The 19,429-nt window shown below is 42.4% G+C and overlaps 1 protein-coding gene across 5 annotated transcripts in view; it reads left to right on the top strand.

Annotated features, from left to right (window-relative positions):
* The window catches only part of AUTS2 (activator of transcription and developmental regulator AUTS2), a 791,335-nt gene that overhangs the window by 192,361 nt on the left and 579,545 nt on the right, over positions 1–19,429 (top strand). For all 5 annotated transcript variants that reach the window (XM_040613308.1, XM_040613316.1, XM_040613325.1 and 2 more), the window contains exon 2: positions 17,445–17,654. In XM_040613308.1, the coding sequence (XP_040469242.1) occupies positions 17,445–17,654 (210 nt within the window). The remainder of the gene's footprint in view (positions 1–17,444; positions 17,655–19,429) is intronic.

The following is a 19,429-nucleotide window of genomic DNA, read 5'->3' as shown; positions in this document are numbered from 1 at the left end:
ACCTGCGCTGCTGAAGCGGGAGCAGCCGTTATGTGAGACAGTGACAGATGCTTAATCACACGACAGTCTTCAGTGAAAGGCATTCATCTATTTGCTAAATAGATGTAGTTTCAGTGACACTTGAGCACTCCAGTTTCTAGGGAATTTCTTTGTCATTACTGACAAATTTATTATCCTGACCATTAAATTAATAAAACACAGAGCCCACAGCAACAGCTTTTTGAGGGAAGTGACTATTTTAATTTTTTTTTTTGGTGCCACAGAAACCCCTCCAGCTCCATGTCCCAAGTTGTCATGTGCTTGTTGCCTGGATCTCTGTGCCTGATGACCGGAGCAGGTGGGGAAAAAAGCAAGTTGGAGTCTCTTAACCATGGGGCAGGACAGGAGGAGCATGTCTGGTGGGGATGAGCCTCCTGTTGACGCTGACTTGCTTTCATGCACCGTGCCGGGCTGCAGTTTAGCGCTGTCTGTAGCAGGTTGCTTCTACCCGGGGCAGAAACACGGATCGCTTCAGCCCATCTCGAGGGCATGAGCTGCCTCATGTTCAGTGACACGCTTCAGCATCAGCACCAACGTCCTGCTTGCTCATGTAAGCAAGAACTGTAGTAATGCCCTTTGTTTCTGAGAGAAAAGCAGTTGCAGGGAAACAACTACCTGGTACATCACATTGACATGCTCTCTGCTTGTTACCTGCTTGGCTTCAGCCTACCATTTAGGTAGTAGATGAGCTATGAGACTGCATTCATGTGGGCTTTGCTTCCCTTTTTCTGTATGTAAGCATCAAGAAGTCAGAAATCTGTATTTTTAAGGGCGGTGTGCCTCCCCAGCCACCGGGCTGCCTGGCTCGTGGCTCTGCAGCCAGGCCGGCAGCCTGCTCAAATGGAGATAAATTGCTGCAGGAGAGTGTCAAGACAGAAGGATGTTGTCAGAGCTGGATGTTTAATGTCACGTGCAGCTGCTAACCTGGTCCTTGCTCTCCTGACAAAACAGCTGCCATTTTGGGTTAGTGTCTGAGTTGTGGAGCCGAGTGATTGTCAGCACTCGTGTATTACTAATGCCATCTGTGTCCTCTGCAGAGCATCCCATAAAGCATATAGCGAAAGCGATAAACATGGACTTTCTCCTAACACTGAAGCACCATGGTGGATCTTTGCTTCCCTTGCTCTCACGCACAGTCTCAGAGCTCGCATAACACCGAGTGCTTTACTACTCTGCTCAGGCGTTCAGTGACTTAATTGTGTGATGGTATTGATGTAAAATTTAACAACCACTGTGTGTATTGACTGTAGCTTCATTGGCTGCTGCTAGAACATGCCCTGCTATTCATTTAGCTGTATTGGTCCATTTATTAGATATTACGGAGATTTTTCCTTTTCTGGACAGAACTGGTAGTAATTTCTGCGGTGGAAACCTATTGGGAATGACTCTAATCTAGTTTCTGAGGATTTGTTTGTTGGGGCAGCACATGCTGGGCTAATTTCAGGGTATGTGTTCCATGGTATCTTTTCTATCCAGATGTGAAGTTTTAATGAGGGGCTGTAGGGTTTTTTCCCTCCTTTTTTTCCTTTCCCTTTTATTCCCCACCCCCCCATCCCAGCAGCAAAAGCAAAATTGGCTCAGTCAGTATTTATTGGCAAATTAGTGTTCCTAAAGACTTCCTTTTGGTTGTTCTTTTCTAGAGCTTGGAGAAATAAGATTTCACGTAATGCATCTGGGATTGGATTACTGGATTGAATTTTGCAAAGTACACTAGGGATATCTGAGCCTGTTTTGAAAGCAGCTAAGCCCCTCTTAAGTCAGTAAAAATTCAATTCGTGATAGTCTATGAGGGGTTTTTTTGGTGTTTTTTGTTTTGGGTGGTTTATTTGCTGTTGGATGGCCACGTTCCCTTTGAGCTGTTTTATCAAGGTTTATTAAGCTTTTGGTGGAGCAGATGACAGAGTACAGCCTTTCCCTGAAAAATAAAATGGAAAAAAGCATCCTGGAAGCTGACATCCCTCAGCCTGCTTGCTTTTTTTGAACATAGACGTTAATTCTTAAAGGAGCCTTCAGCTGAGTTTGTATGTTGTGACCATTTCGGAAAGGCACAGAAACATGACGATGTTCAAAATTTATCAAAGTTGATGTTGTGATTGGTTATTACTTTGCATCTGGTCTTTTGTGTACTCATGAGCTCACACTCCTTCCTTCCCTCCCTCCCCTTTCTCTACTGTGAGTTGAGGTTTTGGTCCTCAGAACCAGGCCAACCACATTATTGTAGTGCAGATGGGAATAATCTCTGTGTGTGATTCTGATAACAGATCTCAGGACGCAGCAGGGTTTGGGAAATCCCAGCTCTGTTGCAGGGATGGATCTCGTCCCAGAAGAATAGTGCCTGAATTTAGATTCTGTTTCTCTCTGTAAAATTGGTCTGCATTTTTTTCTCTGGGCTTCCTTTTCTATTTATTAGGCCAGTGGTACTGTGTTGCTGCTGCTTCTGTTTTTTCATGCTTGCAACTGAATTGTTTTGGAAGGGAGCATTAGCGAAGTTTGCACAGTGCTGTGCCAGCCTAATTAAGGAGAGGTCTGAGGGTATGAACACGGGGAGGTAGCTGGGCTAAGCTGGAGGGAAAAAGAGAAGTGGGAAGGCTGGGAAATGTCTCAGGATGTGGAATGAGGTTTAGTACCATCATCATGAATGCAAGAAAGGAGAAAAAAAATATTCTGAAATGCAAAGACTGCCATGGCAGGAAACCATAAAATATTTTGTTGAAACGCTGTGTAGTATCTTTTAGAGTCTTATGCATCCTATAATAGTCCTGAGGAGGAGGTTGCAGAAGTGTGGTATGTGCGAGGACTGTATCATCCTCAACCTTAAATAGGAAATGGGCAAAAAAGCAAAATGCTTTTACTCTTCTAACAGGAAAATATAATGGTTTTCTAGGTGAGGTTTAATGCTCTCAGCAAATCTTTGCAGCTTATGTTTTTACATTATAGTCATTTTCTTGAGTCAGACATCCCTGCTGCCTGTTAAGTAAACACAGAAAGCATAGATTATCAGTTAAGAGTATCGACAGCATTTCAAGTGCTATCAGAGAACATTTAATTCAGTTTAATTTTGTGATAAATCTCATGTTTAATCCTCTGGTTGCTCTGTAATCATGTCTCTATTGATCTTTTCTGAATGACTGCATGCGGTTTAATAAACTTTGCCATTAACCCAAGCTTTCGAAAGGGGGAGATTGATTCCAGTATCAAGTCTGATAGAACCAATAAGCACCTGAACATCATTAAATCTGTCCATTATAAAACATTTGCATTAAGATCAAAGTAAAAGCATAGAGGTGAATTTGCAGCTTATTAGAGAAAGGGTTTGCAATCGGAAAGTCTCAGTATGTCAAAATCAGCGGCAGTTTTCAGCCTCGCTGATTCAAGCTGACACCTCCTTTCATTTCTTATTTCTCAAATCTGTCTTTCATCCTATTGAGCGACCTCCTTCCCTCTTTTCCTGGCCATAATTATACCCTTTAATTTATTCCATCTTTTTCACTTCAGGCATTTGTTTAGTCCAGGTTTTTGAGGTCATTTTTGCCTCATAATAAACCTACAGAGTTTGGGTGTCTCTTCAAAGCGTTGGTTTGGATTTTCTGTCCTGAATTTCTTCTTATAAGGAGTTGCCCTAGTTACATGAGATGTAAAGTAGGCTAGGGAATGGGGGACAGGTTATAGAATTGAAAAAAAGAGATGACCTTCTCAAATTCCTTCTTCTAAGGCCTGTTCCTACCATTCCTCACAGGGGCTGCCTCACATACTCCAAATGCCAAAGTGCATTTGACAGTTTGGCCCGCATCCATCAGAGATGCAGGAGCACTGCTTGCACGGGGATTTAGTGCCAGCTGAAATGCATTGAAACAAAACACCTGAATGCCTTGTGGCTGAGAGTGTGTTGGTGGCCTCGGGAGCATCTGTGGATCTCCAGAACACTGGGCAGGCGACTGATCCCTCAAACGCAGTGCGTCTGACTCGGGAAGTGCGAGGGAAGAGAGGGCTGGCACAGCCTGCCAAGGTACCTTCTCTTGTGCAGTTTTGCTGTTTGGTGTTTTGTCAAAGCAGCGCTGCTGTTCCAGAACAGCTGGCAGGGGATGCTCAAAGACTGTGGGGAGCTCAGGAAGGAAGCTCCCTGCAGCCTCTCCTTCCCTTTCCCCTCACTCTTCATTCCCATGCAGGCATCAGAAGTTCTCAACCTGCAGGAGAACAAGGGGCCTTGATTGATTTCAAAGGTTGCAGCTTGTGTGGACGGAATTGTTGGTGGGGGTGAGGATAGGAAAGTGCTCCTGGGGAGGCAGAGAGATGCTCCGGACAGGGGAGGAGGATGCGGGGAGCTGGCGGTGAGGGAGACGGGAGGAGACTGATCCTCGTGGAGTGGGACAGAGATGGAGAGTTGCCTGGATTAGGATAAGGAACAGGAAGGGGAAATGCTACGACCCCTCTGTTTTAGGAAGGGGAACAGAACATGCAGGGAACCTGTAGCTGTGGGAGGGAAAAATGAGAAAGTAAGAACCAAATGCACGCATGTGCAGCTGAGCATTAGCCCTGAGACTATCCCGAATGGAGGACAAGGAAAGGGAGATGTAGATGCTCTGCTCTTCCAGTAAGGATGATGGAGGAGAAGAGATGAAAGACACGACTTTCCTATCCCACACATCAGTTGGAGGAGAACAGGGAGATTCAAGAAGTACCTGCTTGGGGGAAGCCCCGGGGTCTGGAGGCAAGGAGAGGCAACAGGCAGGGAGGAGGTGCAGGGTGTACCCCAGGAACACACTGTGGTGGTTTGGCCTGATGAAGTTGAAGGGCTGGAGAGGGCTGGAAAGTGAGAGACTGACTTTGCTACTGTTTCCAAAACAAACTAATGAATAGCGCAAGCCCTGAGATGTTTTATGGTGTGTAGGAGCTGGACACTGTTGTATTTCTTACCCAGAAGATGGCTGCCTTGATCTAGGTCTGACTAGCGGGTGATGTACCAACCGCTCTATGAACCTACATCACCTTTGCAGTGTCTTGTTTGCTTTTCCTAAGCATGTGTGCAGCCCCGTTTCTTTCTGTGGTGCCCGATCCGCTTACCTCTAAGTATTTTGCATTACGAGGCACAGATGGAATAGGATATGTTTTTACTTCCATTTTACAGATGAACACTGCTGCATGGAAGGGCTAAAGGCCTAAATTCACAGAGCTGTTTATTTCTTTTGGAAAACAAGTCAATGGGAATTAAATAGTTTTAGGCCCCTGAATACCTGCTTTGTGGATTGGGGCTTAGTTTGCTCCTGGCAGGTCACAGAGTCAGTGGAAGATCAGGAATTTCAACATATGTCTTCAAGTACCCACATTAATAACTCGCCATGTCAGTCCGGCCAGCTCTAATCCTGTGCCTGGCAGGGTACAAGTTGTGATAAGATCAGACAGGAGAGATTTGGATACCGGCACCAACAAGCAGCTTAGAAAACAAATCTTTAATAGGAAAGGTTTCCTTCCAAGTACAGCCTGATTCCTGCTTATGGTTCTAATGCTCTTCACCATATTCCGTAGCTCTCGAGAGGTGCATTGCAGAGCTTTATCTGCTTTCTGCTCGAGGCAAGTTTTTACAGAGACACAGCAGTTCGGATGCTTTCTACAGAAGAAATGGTTACAAGTTCAGTCGAGACAGCTGGGTATACGATGAAGTGTAGTTTGAACGTAAGTACTGCTCAAGCGGTATGATTCACAGTTTTTGTAACTCCTTGCAAGTTTGCTGGAGGCATTAGCAAAGCTCTTGACTTGAGATCTTCTGTTTTGGAGTTGGATCCTCTGACTGTGCATCCCTACCAAGTTAAATTTGTAGCTTCTAGGTGGCTATAAACAAGAAATATTATAGAAAGTGCTTTTCCAGCCACTGAATAGCCCTGAATATTAGATGACACTTCGGTTTTAAAAGATCTATTCACAGTGCAGCTTAAAGTTGAATATTTGCAGAAGAAATCATATTTTCATCCATGATACAACTGTAGAAGAAATATTCTTTTTCTCTGGTGTATGAGCCCTGTAATAAAACTGGAGAAAGTAGTCATCTCTGTTCTTCCCTTTTTATTTATTCATGCTATCTTCCGTACCCTTTTAACTGGAGGCTCTGTGTTCTAAACACAGGATGGAAAGGAAGAACTGTTTCCTCTCTTAGGAACTGCTGAATATACCTGATGCTTTTTGTGTAATGCCATGTAGACTTTGGAGCATCTACTGGCCTAAAGCTGAAACAAATGCTTTGCCGCAAGGATGCAATGCTTTAGCAGAAGTGAAGAAATAAATATGGAAAACGTGTGTGGCAGTTATCCAGTGGGTCTGATTCTCTGCATTTGGTATGGTGGCTTATACCTTTGTAGAGTAACAAGAAAATAGCTCGGGTATTTATTTCATCTGTGTATATGAACGAGGACTCTTGAGATAGGAGCAACTTATATCTACTTTGTAAAGTGGTGCGAAGGACAAGGCAATGATAAATCTTGTCTGTTATGCTAAGCTGTGCTTCTGAACTGCAGAGAGGGGGATTTGCCAATGATCAGCACTGTACAAGAATGTAATCCCTCTGGTTTTTTGATCATCAAATTTATCTTCCACTGTATCTGTTTCCTGGGGGAAGAATAAGCCAGCAAATGGAAAGGTTACATATTGCTCTATTTCTTAAACTTTTGTTCTCTACTATTTTTTTTAGCCTGAATGCTAGAAGGAGGTTTCTTTTGCAGATGGGAAGTTGAACTGTTGTTTCTTTCGCCCCTTTTAATTGCACAAAGGTTCTGATCCGTTTCCCAATGAAGGACATCACCAAGCTTGTCTTAGAACCAGAGGACTCCACCACTTATCTGAGCTGGGGCTTGTGTGCTGCCCCCGCCCCCATTTTTTAATCACTGTTTTTTCATTTTAAAATCTGCCTTCATTGGTCTTGTGTGAGGTTGTGTACCTCATGTCAAGACAGAGGTAGAGATAAGTGGTTCCCTGATAAAGAGAAAGAAAATGAAGAGGAATATGAGACGGTAGGAGCTTAGAAGACAGAAAAGCGAGTCTGTGTAGTATTTCTTCTTGACCCACAAGATGGAAGAGAGTAGTTTCGAAATAGATTTTTATTTTGCAAAGGTCAATAATTATAACCAATTATTATGTGGAGGTTTTTAGTTTGGTGAAAAAATCTGCCGGTTGGAGCATTTACCAGCTGGCATAATCTATGAGTAGTTCTGATTCTGTCCTTTCCCTTGTTTATTTCTGTTTTGCCTGTCCAAAGAGCTAGGTTTCTCCCTTTCTCCCACTTGCTTACACATGCAGAGGGATGCCTCACATTTCCCTGGGTGCTCACAAGGTTTCATTTGTGATACAGAAATAAATGATGTGGATGTTTCCATCTCTCCTACTTTCTGCCTATGTTGTGCAGTTTCCTAGTTGTTTTTCCTTATGTTGTCTCAAAGTGTGTCTTCATCTTGACTCCTGGAGAACAGATTTTCTGGTCTAGTCTTGAGGCTAACGTGGCAGCAAAGCTAACCTATTCTGTTGTGTCCCAGCTTCATTCCTTTCTGTGGCCATGACATTTAGTGAGCATCGTGAGATCTTTAGAATACATTGGGCTTCCCTGGTGCTGTACCATCTTTCTGCAAGACAAGGAATACAGAGGTGCTTCTGATTTGATTTACAAACCACAATACATTTTTTATGAATGCTGAGTGCTGTGCTAATGAATGGTGCCAGTGTGAGAGCCTGGAGGCTGAAGTCATCTGTTTAGCCCTGGTGCAGGAGTAGCAGGGATGAGAGCCGTCTAAGCCCACATCCATTTATTCTAAACCTACCAGTAAGGAGGGATACCCTTTAAATGTAAGATCTATTGGCCCACAAACTCCTTGGCCTGCCAGTGAAAGTGCCATTTGAATTATTCAACGAACACCATATGTATCTGGAGAGCAGAGGAGCCCACAGTCAGCTTCGTGCCAAAGACTCTGCTGGAGGGAAATAAGATTTCGTTGCAGAAACCTCCTGGTAAAGTTGGCAGGACACTGGGCAAAAACAAAGGACTGATGCTTTTGCACATGGATTAAACAAGGTTTTAAGGAGGCATATTTTTTATGTAAAACTAAGCAAGTGGTATAAATTGGTCCTTAGATGGCATGTACATTGTTGTCAGTATGTGCAGATCTTTTATAACTACAGATACAAACATGAAATTTTTATTTTGGGGAGAAGTTTTAAATTTAAAAGAGTATTTCCATTCCAAATCAGACCAAAAAGTACAAATAAAAAGAAAACCCTATGGGAAAAAAAATGTTCCAGAAGTTTCTGTGTAGAACTGAAGAATTGCACAATTATTTAGACAAATTATTTGGGTTTCATGTTGCTCGGTGTGGTACTTGGTAACTGTTCACTTGGATTCTCTTCACCATGAAAATCCCATTTTCAAGGAGAAAAGTTTTTGGCTTTGCTGTGACAAAGCTGAATCTAGAACTCAGGTGCAGGCATCTGCGTGAAACGTGGCAGCCGCAGCCCGTGCCCGCAGCGAGCGCGTTTCTGCATGGGGTCAAGGTGTTGCTGTGCATGGCCTGATATGCTGTGCATGGTGCAGAATAACAGTGCTGTATACAAATGTGGGACCATTACTGTAAATGTGCAACTAGTATGCAGGGAACAAAACAAGTGCACCTTGGTTTTAGGAGGTGGCTTAATGCTCCTCTCTTTCTGCCTAATCTATAATCGCAACTGAGCAGTGCGAGAGCAGCGAAGCCGCCTTTGTTGGCAGGAAGATTTAAAGCGAGCATCCCTAGGGACTCCTTTTCTTTCCACACCCCTTTTCTATTTCTTTTCATTCCTCAAACAAAGAAAATAAACACTTCGTGAGAATGTGGCTGTGCTGCTCACTGGGTATATCAAGCACGTTTATTTAAGGCCCAGCACTGTGAAATAAACCCAGGGCCAGTGGGAATACATTTCCCTTGGCTGCAAGCGCCGCGTCCTGTGTGAGCGGGCTCGGGGATGTAAGTTATGTCAAGCATGTCTGGGATGGAGTGTTTTGTTACCGGTAACACGCCTGTTGTGTTAGAAGCACTTGGAGTCGTGCCCTGAGTTCTGCTGGAGCTCGTGCCCGTGGAGCGGTGCTGGGCCGAAGGGGTGGCCTGCGTGGGCAGGAACAGCCCCGTTCTCTGGGAGATCTGCCCCGCGTGCTCCTTCGAGTAATAAAGGTTGTAGGTGTATGAATGACAGGTACCTATCAAAGATGACTGGAAAAGTTTGAAAGACTATGCGTGGAAGAGTTGGAGAGAACGTGGCTGAGGTGATGCTGGCAGAGGACGCAGATTCCCTGCCTTGCTGGTATTTCAGACGGCGTACGCTCACAAAAAAGCAGAGCCACCAGTGTCGTTAGGTTATTTAGTCAAATCTGCAAGAAAGGGGTAACCTTGGGCTTTGCCAACAACTTGTTTTTTCTAGAGATTTTTCTAGATCTTACATATGCCGGGACTTGCAGGCTGACAGAAGCTGGGTGGAGTTAGATGTTCAGGATCTCCTCCTTTGGGCAGCAGCACACAGGTTTCTGGCTACATCATTGTGAGCAGAATCAGCTGTGTGTGCTGCCCTTCCTCAAAACTGGCCAGCTTCAGGAAAAGCAGGTCAGTGTCTCTGTATCTAAGCTGGCATCGCTCAGGAGAAGGTGTTTTCCTAACTCTGGTTGCATGGACACCAGTAGTTTGGATGGCCGTTCTCCACACCTGCGCTGTGGTATGGCATAATATTTGAGTGACAAGATTGAGATGGGAGGATGAGGCTGAGAATACCATGTCATGTTTGCAAAAGGTGAAATAAATAAAAGGCAATCAATTGCTGTAATAGTCATCGTCAGGTATGATATCGGGTTTTGCCAGCTTTGATTTCATAGAGCCTCTTTACCTCAACAGCTGGCATTATAGTCTTAGATTTCAGCTCTACATTTATTTTGTGTAGCATCTGTGAATGCTATGAAAAATGTTGTGTAAGACTGACCATTTTGCTTTTCAGCTAAGTTGCTACAGCTGTTTTGTAGAACTGCGTACCTTTGTTGAAGTCTTGAGTAATTACATTCTGCTGTTATCAAAGTTGGTGTGTAGGAGTAAGTTTTAATCTTTTGTACTCAAATACTTGAATAAAATTTATTTTTAAACATGCTTTTTATCATCTCAAGGTAAAATTTGAGTGTATGCTCCTATTCAGCAGTTTCAAACCAGATAAGAACAATTTTAAGGATTTTGCTGAAATCCCATTGAATGCAGAGAGACTTGGACACACATGTACATGTAATTAAATGTGAGAAAGTTATTCACGTAAGGCACAGAAACAATATTATGTAGTCTGTGTGAATAGTCTCAAGGGAACAATGCAGATCTCATTTGAAGTATCAAGTGTCACAAATTGTTGAGAAATAGTGCCTGCATCCAAACACACAGTATGCTAATGAAAGGCACGTTCTGTTGGTTGAACTTGGGAATAAGGAAGAACATTTATTTTGCCAAGTAAAGGACTTCTAAATTCCTAACTAGTGTGTTAGTTGCAGTCAGTTACAGTTTACTTGAGCTAAAGAGTGACTGCTATCCCACTGCAACAATAAACAGTGAAGAATCTTAAGTAGAAAAGAGTTGACAGCTATATGTTCCTTAAATAATGCCAGGTAGAACATGATTTTAGTGGATAACCATAGCTGAGTTGAGGAGTAGTATATGTCCAGGATCCCTTGTTTCCATCTGCCTGATGTGTGTACGTAGGCAACTATGTATTTGAGTTCCTCCAAGTTTTTATTCAACTTAGTTTTATTTGGCTCGTGTGTTTTTATGAATTCCGATGCCGCTGTTAACGATATGGCCTATTTTATTTTTTTTAAGATCCTGCAGCCATTTTCTCAAATGGGTTCAACTTATTCTGGAATTGGAGACTCGACTCTTCTTGAGTCCCTTTCCCACCTGTTACTGAAGGTGGAAGGGGCATGGTGAGAGAGCGGATTGCAGGAGGGCTCCTCTTGCTGGTAGGAGCTGAATGCTATTAGAATCCAGTTTGCGTCCATCACACATTTAGTATGTCGCATTGAGGGATGCCATTGCAATACCTATTTAAGAAACAGTCGTTGTCTGTATCCTTATAATATGTGGTGCTTACTAAAGGCTGATTTGCAGGAGTGCTTAGCACTCCCAGTAGCTGCTGAAATCAATGAAGGCTCTGCTTCATTAGATAAAGTGCTCTGTAGAGCTAAGTTCTCTGCAAAATCAAATCTTGGGTGCTTCCTAATGGTTGCATAAAATTAGCAGATGTTTTTGACCTGAACGTGTCGGGACTGTTGTTGCCAACTATGAAATGGGAATCGTGAAATACCTTCGCTGGGCTAAACAGATGTAAAATAGGTCATTGGTATTTGTTGAGCATCTGATACTATAGTGAGAAGCTGTATAGAAAAGCCCTTGAGGAAATTAATAATTGTGCATTTGGAAGAAGGTGTGAATGGAGTGTAAGTAAACAAGTTTTAGGTCCACATGTTGGACAAAGAGGAGAAAACAAAATCTTGAGTGGCTGCTCATTAGCTGAATACCTTCCATTCTGCACAGGGAAATAAGAGCATGCGATCATGTAATTAAAGATTGTATCATGACGCATATGCACAAGAGGCTGAAATAAGGTTGTGGTTGCTGCCTTAATCTTGGCCTTTCATAACTTCCCAGTCCTTGACTTCGTAACCTCAATAATGTTGCTTTAATGTAGTTTTTTGTGTGTGATTTGAATCAGCAGCACCTGAAAAAGAGCCTTCTGTTTATCAATGATATTGTTAACAAATGATTTTGGGATGAAAAATCAAAGCAATCTCTTTGCTACAGAAGCGCTTTTATAAAACATATCTCAAGCAGACAGCAACTTGCTTTTCTATTGTTTTGCCTTCATCTGTAATCACCACGTAGCGTCCTGCAGCCCGGTACAGCATTTCATCTTCAGGCTCTTGCACAACCTTTTTTGCACAACACTGAAGCACTTTGTTTTCAGATTCCAAAGAGATGCAGGAGGCAACAGATTGTAATTTTATGAAAACAAAGCAAACAAAACTAGATTAAACCTTTCTGCAGAGGTCTTGTGACTGGAAGAAATTGCTGGGATTAGTGGATGGGCTACTGCACCCACGACAGTTGATATCATGGCTTTCTTCATCCATCCCTTGTGTCCTAAAATATTGATTTCTACGCTTTGAGAATCCTTTTCTCTTTTGAATTGCACTTTACACCTGCCTGCCTTTCTCCTTGGTGTTGTTTTAAGAGTGTGTGCAATTCCTTCCCCTAGATAAATGCTTTTGAGGAACTAATTGTGCATTCAGAGGAATATACAGTGCATTTAACTATCTTATCTGGAGGGAAATGAATGACTACTATAAACATCTTGTTTTATTTTCTGATTTTGAATGATTGCAGGGACTAGTCAGTGCATTGTTTTCAGACTTTCATATCTAGTTGTCACTGCCAGAACTAAAATAACGGAATATGAAATGCACGAGAGAGGTATTGCAGTCTTAGGGCATTTTCATCCATCAGCTGTAAAAATTCTTCCCAAATGTAACAGAAAACAGTATGAGTTGATGAAGACTGTCAAGATACGATGGCAAATTTGATACCCTCAGATTTCCTGATTCTGAGGGGGTTTTCATTTGGTTTGTGCAGCTGTTTGGGCATGTTGCTGTACTGGATTCCCAGCTAATGATACCCACTGTGTGATGCTAAAGAAGCTGCAGGATTTCTCTCAGCTGTACTTGGTAGGCATCTTAATTTTTTGCAAGCTAAACTTTTGTAGCAGATTTTCTTAGGGAATACGGAGGTGGTGGTTTTGCCAGTGTTTCCGTTTGTGCGGTTTTTCATTGGAAGCCCTTTGGCTGCTTCTTGCTTCTCCTCATGTAACGTCCCTGGCAAACGAAGCACTTCTGCAGCTGACAGCCTGGCCGAGGTGTTGAGTCCATCTTATGGTTGTGTCCGTAACTCAGAAAGAATTTCAAATCAACTTGTGTAGCTAGTGAAAATGTATTTTATCATTTTTTTCCCCCCTTTAATTGGTTTCTTCCTTCTGCACTAGTGTTCAGGATCAAATGTGAGTTCCTTGTACCTTGAAAATAGATGAAAGGCTCCAGGAGTACCTTCTGTACAATTCCATTTGACACAAACTTGGATGTCTGAATAGTGGACAGGGGCAAACTGCTGGATTCAAGCTTGCTTTTCTAACCGTTTGTAGTTTAGGTGGAGCAGTACGTTGATATTTCAAGACTGTATAATAATTTTGGGTGTTTAAAAGTATCATTTCTTTATATTTAATTGTATTGTTGGAGTGAAGGATAAATTGTTGGGCTCTGATATGAAGCTTTTGTGGACTTTAGCAAGAACCTGAGGAGCCAATGACTGGAATGTAGTTGTATGGTGATGCAGTTGTTACTTGGTTTAACTAGCCCTGGGCTGTAATCTACTTCTGGTTTTAATAATCGGTTTTTAAAAGTTGTGCTTTACTGGGGTCACCTTCAGTGCGAATTCAGAAAGTTCTTGCAACGCTGGAATCGGAACAATAATCCACAAGGACGATTTGGAAAGATCAAGGCTTGAAATCCCTGAGCAGCACCTGAAATTTTCATCCAGATAAGTGCCTGCAGTGCGTTTGCTACACGGTGCATTTACAGCTTTGCTTTTCATCAAGTGCTCCCGTAGAAAAATCCTGTAATAAGGGGTGGAACGGAGCTCCCGTTGTTTACGTGTAGTTCTTTGGTTGCCGTCAGAGGGAGGGAAGGTGGCTGGAGGGCAAGGGCAGAAGGAAAGGGCAACAGCCATGGACTGGCTCTGGGGTGGGATTCATGGGGGTGAAGTGTGTACCCTGTGAAGCAGTGTGAAGCACTGCTCAGCTGCCACTGAGGATCTGATTTATAATTAATGAGCTATCATTTACGTAGAAAGAAGATGGACTGTCCTGAAATAAATCAGGCATAGCTCTCTGAAAGCTTAACACTTGATGAGAATGCGGTGTGTCCTTCAAGCCTCCTACCCCGAGAAATTGTCTGGTGTAGCTGCAGAGGCTGCTTTTCCTCCCCTCGCCAAATGCAGGGCTCGGGTTGAAACTGTTAATATTAATTGGAGCTGAGATGATTGCAGTGCCACCCCACCAGGCTTCAGCAGCCCTCCTGCTTGCTGATGTCGCGGCAGGAGTCTGTTCAGCATGGGCGGCTCTTCTCCGCTATGGCACGTACAATGGTAGCGGGTTGATTAATGTCCTCAATAGAAATAAAACAAATGGAAATTTTTTTAGATTATACAGTACACTTATAAATATTAATGCACTTTTGCATTGAATTGCATGTAATTACTTATTTATACATTTAAGTCACCTTCCTGATACACTTAAGGCACTTTACTGATGAAAGATATCTCTGAATAAGATGGTTTTAAACCTTGCCTAATATGTTTGTAGGATTTATTTAATAATGTGTGGGCTTGTATGCTGGCAGGAGAGGAGAAAAACCTCCATTAAAGTCTGAATGTGTTGTTCACACGGTCTGCTACTTAGTTTGAATTGACTCCATGGGTAGCTGCTGAAAAATACGTCTCGACATGAAATATTACTACATCTCCTTATCTATGTAGATAAGGTCTGTGCAGTCCTGTCACCTTAGAGTAATTACAGCTTATTACTCTAATCATGATGATGCCTGAAGTCTGTAATTAAGATTGTGCTGGCTAATGTACTAGCACACGGCATGGTACAGCTATTGTCCTATCTAAACAACAGAAAGATAAAAATTGGATGAGGGAGAAAGGGCAGCAAGTGGGGAAGTGATTTATGCAGGGCCATAGTTTCCAGCCAAGCGCTGCCTCCCCCGAACCCAGCGGCTTTCAAAAGAGCAGAATCCGTGCGTGTCCTCCGCAGCCTTGCCCACGCGGCTGTACCGATGGTGCGTCCAAGCCAGTCCCGGGCAGTTCGCACCCTCAGACGTGAGGACTGACACCCCCTGTGATCTCTATTCAAGTGGTTTTAATGCATCCTGTCCACCTGTGTCTAGGCGTTGAGTCGTTTAGCATGTCCTGTTGCAATCCAGTCTGCAGATGAAGAATTTAGTATCTATTTCTATATACATATAGACGTTTTGGCCTGAAAATATATCTGTTGAAAGCAATGAGAGGTTCCGCTGTAAGATACAATAATACGAGGTTGTGACCCACAGTACGCTGTAATTTTCTCTGCAGTGATGTCAGCTGGTGAAAAGCAGATGGGCTGTTCTGGAGGAACGTGGTTGTCAAAGCACCAATCTTTATGTTTACATTTCATAGTAAGCCCACCCACCGAACTGGATTTAAGGCCCGCTTTCACAATTTGCGGAATGGCGAGCCGTGTACATGCGGAGCTCCCTTTTGTCTCTTTGATCGTGAGCAGAAGAGGCACCTTACTTTTGGAGATTGCTGCAAATTTCTTTCTTGGAAGGTACATTCTCGTTGAGTTTGCAGAAGCCTTTGTGATTTTGGTGTCGCTCATCTTTGCTGTAGGTGTTTATGCAGGTTCTTTCATCCCAATTCTGACATGAGCTAACTTTCTTTAGATGTATCTGATGGTTCATGAAACTTTATGCAGTTGGCTAGAACACAGGCTCCTTACGGAGGGGGTTATCCCAGATACGCCCACAGTGATCTGCAAAATTTGACCCATCTTACACCCTCTTTAAAGCTAATGGGAACTAGTAATTTTTTGATGGCAGTGCTAGCCCCATTAGATATTTTATAAGCTTCTGGAAGCTTGCCACTGTTTCATTTAGTTCGCTTATAGCTGGGGAAAAAAAAATAAAATCCCACAAAAGCTATTTAGTCATTAGGATGATTTTTTTTTTTCTCTCCAGAAAGTTTCCCTTTCTTCACTCCTTCAACCTTTCACATTTAGAGTGAATCCTCTTAATAGCATTTCACCTAACTTTCCTGATATGAATAACACTGTGTGAAGAAAAGCTCAGGGTATTTCCCATGGTGCCTTAGGTGAAGAATAGGTAGAAAAAGTGTCTTATAGCTTCTGTTCCATACTCCCTTCTTTAATGCTTGTAAAATTACTCTTTTTACCACGTACCAAATTTGAATATTGACTGTCTTCAGTCTAATTAATCTTCTCATTGGTTTTAGTTATGAATTTTGTGAAGCTCTTGTGTTTTAGATAGGCATTCAGGGAGCATTCTTTAATTAAAGCCAAACTGATTTTTGCCTTTAGGCATGGGGTTTTTTGCATTAAAAGGTGGCATAATTTGTATTATATTCTCCTGAACCTGAACCTTTGTGACACAGGGACCAATAGCCCAATTTCTTTTCTGCTGTGGGTTATAACACTAAGTGACAATAAACAGCAGCATGAGTGCTTACAGGATCACGTAGGACTTCATGGTAGGGCATGGAGACGTTTTGGTCAAAGTAGTCAGGCATGTTAGTAGACTATGCTTAAAGTATTACACTGTTTAAGTAATATGCCCCTGTAAAGTGTACTTTACAGGCTACTGTACATTTGGAGTTCTTGGAGTAGATGTGACTTACCAGATTGTATTTATTAGATGCACAACATGCATTGTAACATGCACCTTTCCAATAGCTTCTGCTTCTCTCCTAACGGCCCTCCAGCCTCCTCCCTTCTCTTTCTCTGCCTTTAATTCTGTGTTGGTGGAAAATTTTTTTTCAAGTGACATTTATTTGAAACAAAAATATGAATTCTCTGTGTTGCAGGTTATCACTAAGAAAATAGCTGTAGGCTAAGCAAGAAAACTCATGCTTATGTTACAGGACTTGGGTGGGGGTTTTGAGTATTTTGAACAGACAGACATTGATTCTGGGGTTTAAAGAAGGGTCAGTAACAAAGTTTTCAAATACAAGCTTCCCCCCCACCCACTACTTTTTACCCCCCTGAGATCTGGAAATCTTCTGCCTAAGTCAGACTTGAGGGAAAATGTCCACTGAAGTTGAATGAGATTCATTGTCTGTAATTGGATTTAGGTCAGCTCTTGCCCTGGCTTGTCAGGTAGAAGAAACAATAAAAATAAATGTGAAAAACCAAGTCTTGTTTAAATCAAAGACGACTGTTATTTTAAACATTATAAACATAATGCTGCCTTCTAAATGCGTGCTTACTTGATACATGAGATGTTTCTGAGAATTATGAGGTTGATGGTATAAAATCTAAAGGAGTATGCGTCTGCTTCCGTGCACTCACTTAATCTTGTGGATTTTATTTTGCATTTGCCTATCCTTTGTAGACATCAGTGAAGACTTTTTTTTTCCTTTTCTGGTGACTGTAGCATCGCTTTGAGAATGCTTTAGTCACCTAGGATTGCTGCTTAAAAAGGTCGACCACATTGGAGCCATATCTCAACCACTGTGTTTTTCTTTTCTTTCTTCCCCCTTTCCCTCACTCTGCAGAAGGACGTAGCTCTGAAACCTCAGGAACGTGTGGAGAAGCGACAGAATCCTCTAGCAAAGAAGAAACGGGAAGCACTTACCAATGGGCTGTCATATCTTCCGAAAAAGAACAGACTTCACCACCACCAGTACAGCTCCGACCGAGAAAACGATCGTAATCTTTGTCAGCACCTTGGGAAAAGGAAGAAAATACCGAAGGGCCTCAGACAGGTGGGAGAAAAGTTATCTGTTGCGGGGAGGGAGGGCTTTGGCTGTTGGCGTATGGTATGTAGAAGTGGATTTTTCATTTTGTGGAATCACTGATTTTAATCCCTTTGTAGTAGTTGTATCCTTGGGCTCTTGGATGCCACTTGGTACTGTGTCCTGGTACTAGGAGAGATGAACTGAGTAGGAAAGCAAGCTGTGTGCTGATGCTAGAGCTGGGCTGATTAATAAATGTGCAAAGGTTGGAGGAGCTTTGCATAGACTGGCTGTGAGACTGTCAGGGCAAACAAACGTGGTCTCTCTATTACCTTGTCAGGCCAACTTTGTACTATAAATATGCCTACTTGTCTTTAGACTTAGTACACAGAAGTGTAAGACCCCCCTCTGATCATCAAGGGCGAGATGAGGTAATTGTGAGAGGGGCAGCTGTTAATCAAGGCAAAGCTCTATGACTGATTACGGTGCAGGGAGCTCGTTTGTAGGATGTCAGTGGTACCAGTGCATGCTCTTTTGGGTTGCTAATCACCTACCGGTAAGCAGGAACTTCCTGCCTTCCCAGCACTGGTGTCCCCTTACTGGGATGGCTGTGGTGCACGTGTGACAAAAAGGGAGCATGTAAAAGCTGCAAAGCTTGAGGCTGGAAATCTCAGTCTCTTCTGCAGGACTGTGAAGTGTTGTGTTATGTTTTTTAAAACAACAAAGCGTGACAAGTGTGATTTCTGTGGTGAGCAGGATGCAGACAAACAAGCCATGTTTTGCTTGTTTTTAATGAATAAATATGCCTTGTGCATTTATTTATACATAGAACACTAAATTAGAGCTGGGTATTTTAAGTGTAGAACGTGCCTATGTGGTCATTTGGCTCAGCGTCTGCAAACCTGAAGTCTAAATAACAGTAAAGCAGTCAGCTTTGACCTAAATTTGAATGATATTAATGACTCACTAACAAAAATTTCTATGTCTAATGGAGATGGTTGATAATCAGTGAATGAGTCTTCACCCTTCTTTAGTGCAAACCAAACATTGCTGTGCAGAGAAACTTCCAGAAAATAGTGAGAATTCACTGCTGCTCATTTTGTGAGCTCAGGGAAATGAAAGGAACATTGAGGATAAAAGTATGTTGACTTATATTCAATTTTGATCTTCAGAGTTATGGAAGTGGGTAAAAAAACATGTTTTCCTGATTATTTTTAAGCCTACACTTTATATAGAAATAAATTAAGAGATTATACAGTGCTTCAGCAAAGCAAACAAAGTGTAAAATGCTTATTCTACACTACCACACCCATTAAAGGTATTTCTTCTAATTTAATTTTGCTTCGTGTTTCAAAGGGAGATGGGGAAACTGTTCAAGATAGTTGATGCAATGGTTGATATAAATAGATACTGAAAATTGCTGTGTTTCCTTGACTGTTGGTTGGTGGTTTGGTGTTTTTTGTTTGGGTTTTTTTTTTGGTGCACCTATGTGACCTTTACTGACTCTTTTTAGTATGCCAAATGGTAAATGTATCTGCTTTGTGCAGTGGGAGCTGGTCTTCGTAAAAGCTGACTTTTTGGCACCGTTTGATTCCCCTGGCATTGCCTACTGTCAGGTGAAACCTTTCTGCCTGGTACTTAAACTATGAAGGAATCAACCTCACTGCTGATGGAGGTTATTTGTGAGGTTAGGTTTTTAGGAATAAATATACACTGGCTTAGAAGGTATTGAGTTGACAAATATAATGGAAAATGGTTTTTCCTTTTAGCTGATAAATCTGGGTACTCTGCTTAATTCCTCAGGG

The sequence above is a fragment of the Falco naumanni genome, chromosome 1 (assembly GCF_017639655.2).
Source record: "Falco naumanni isolate bFalNau1 chromosome 1, bFalNau1.pat, whole genome shotgun sequence".
Classification (NCBI taxonomy): domain Eukaryota; kingdom Metazoa; phylum Chordata; class Aves; order Falconiformes; family Falconidae; genus Falco; species Falco naumanni.
Note: the sequence above shows the minus strand (reverse complement) of the source record. Positions and strands in the feature narration are given on the sequence as shown.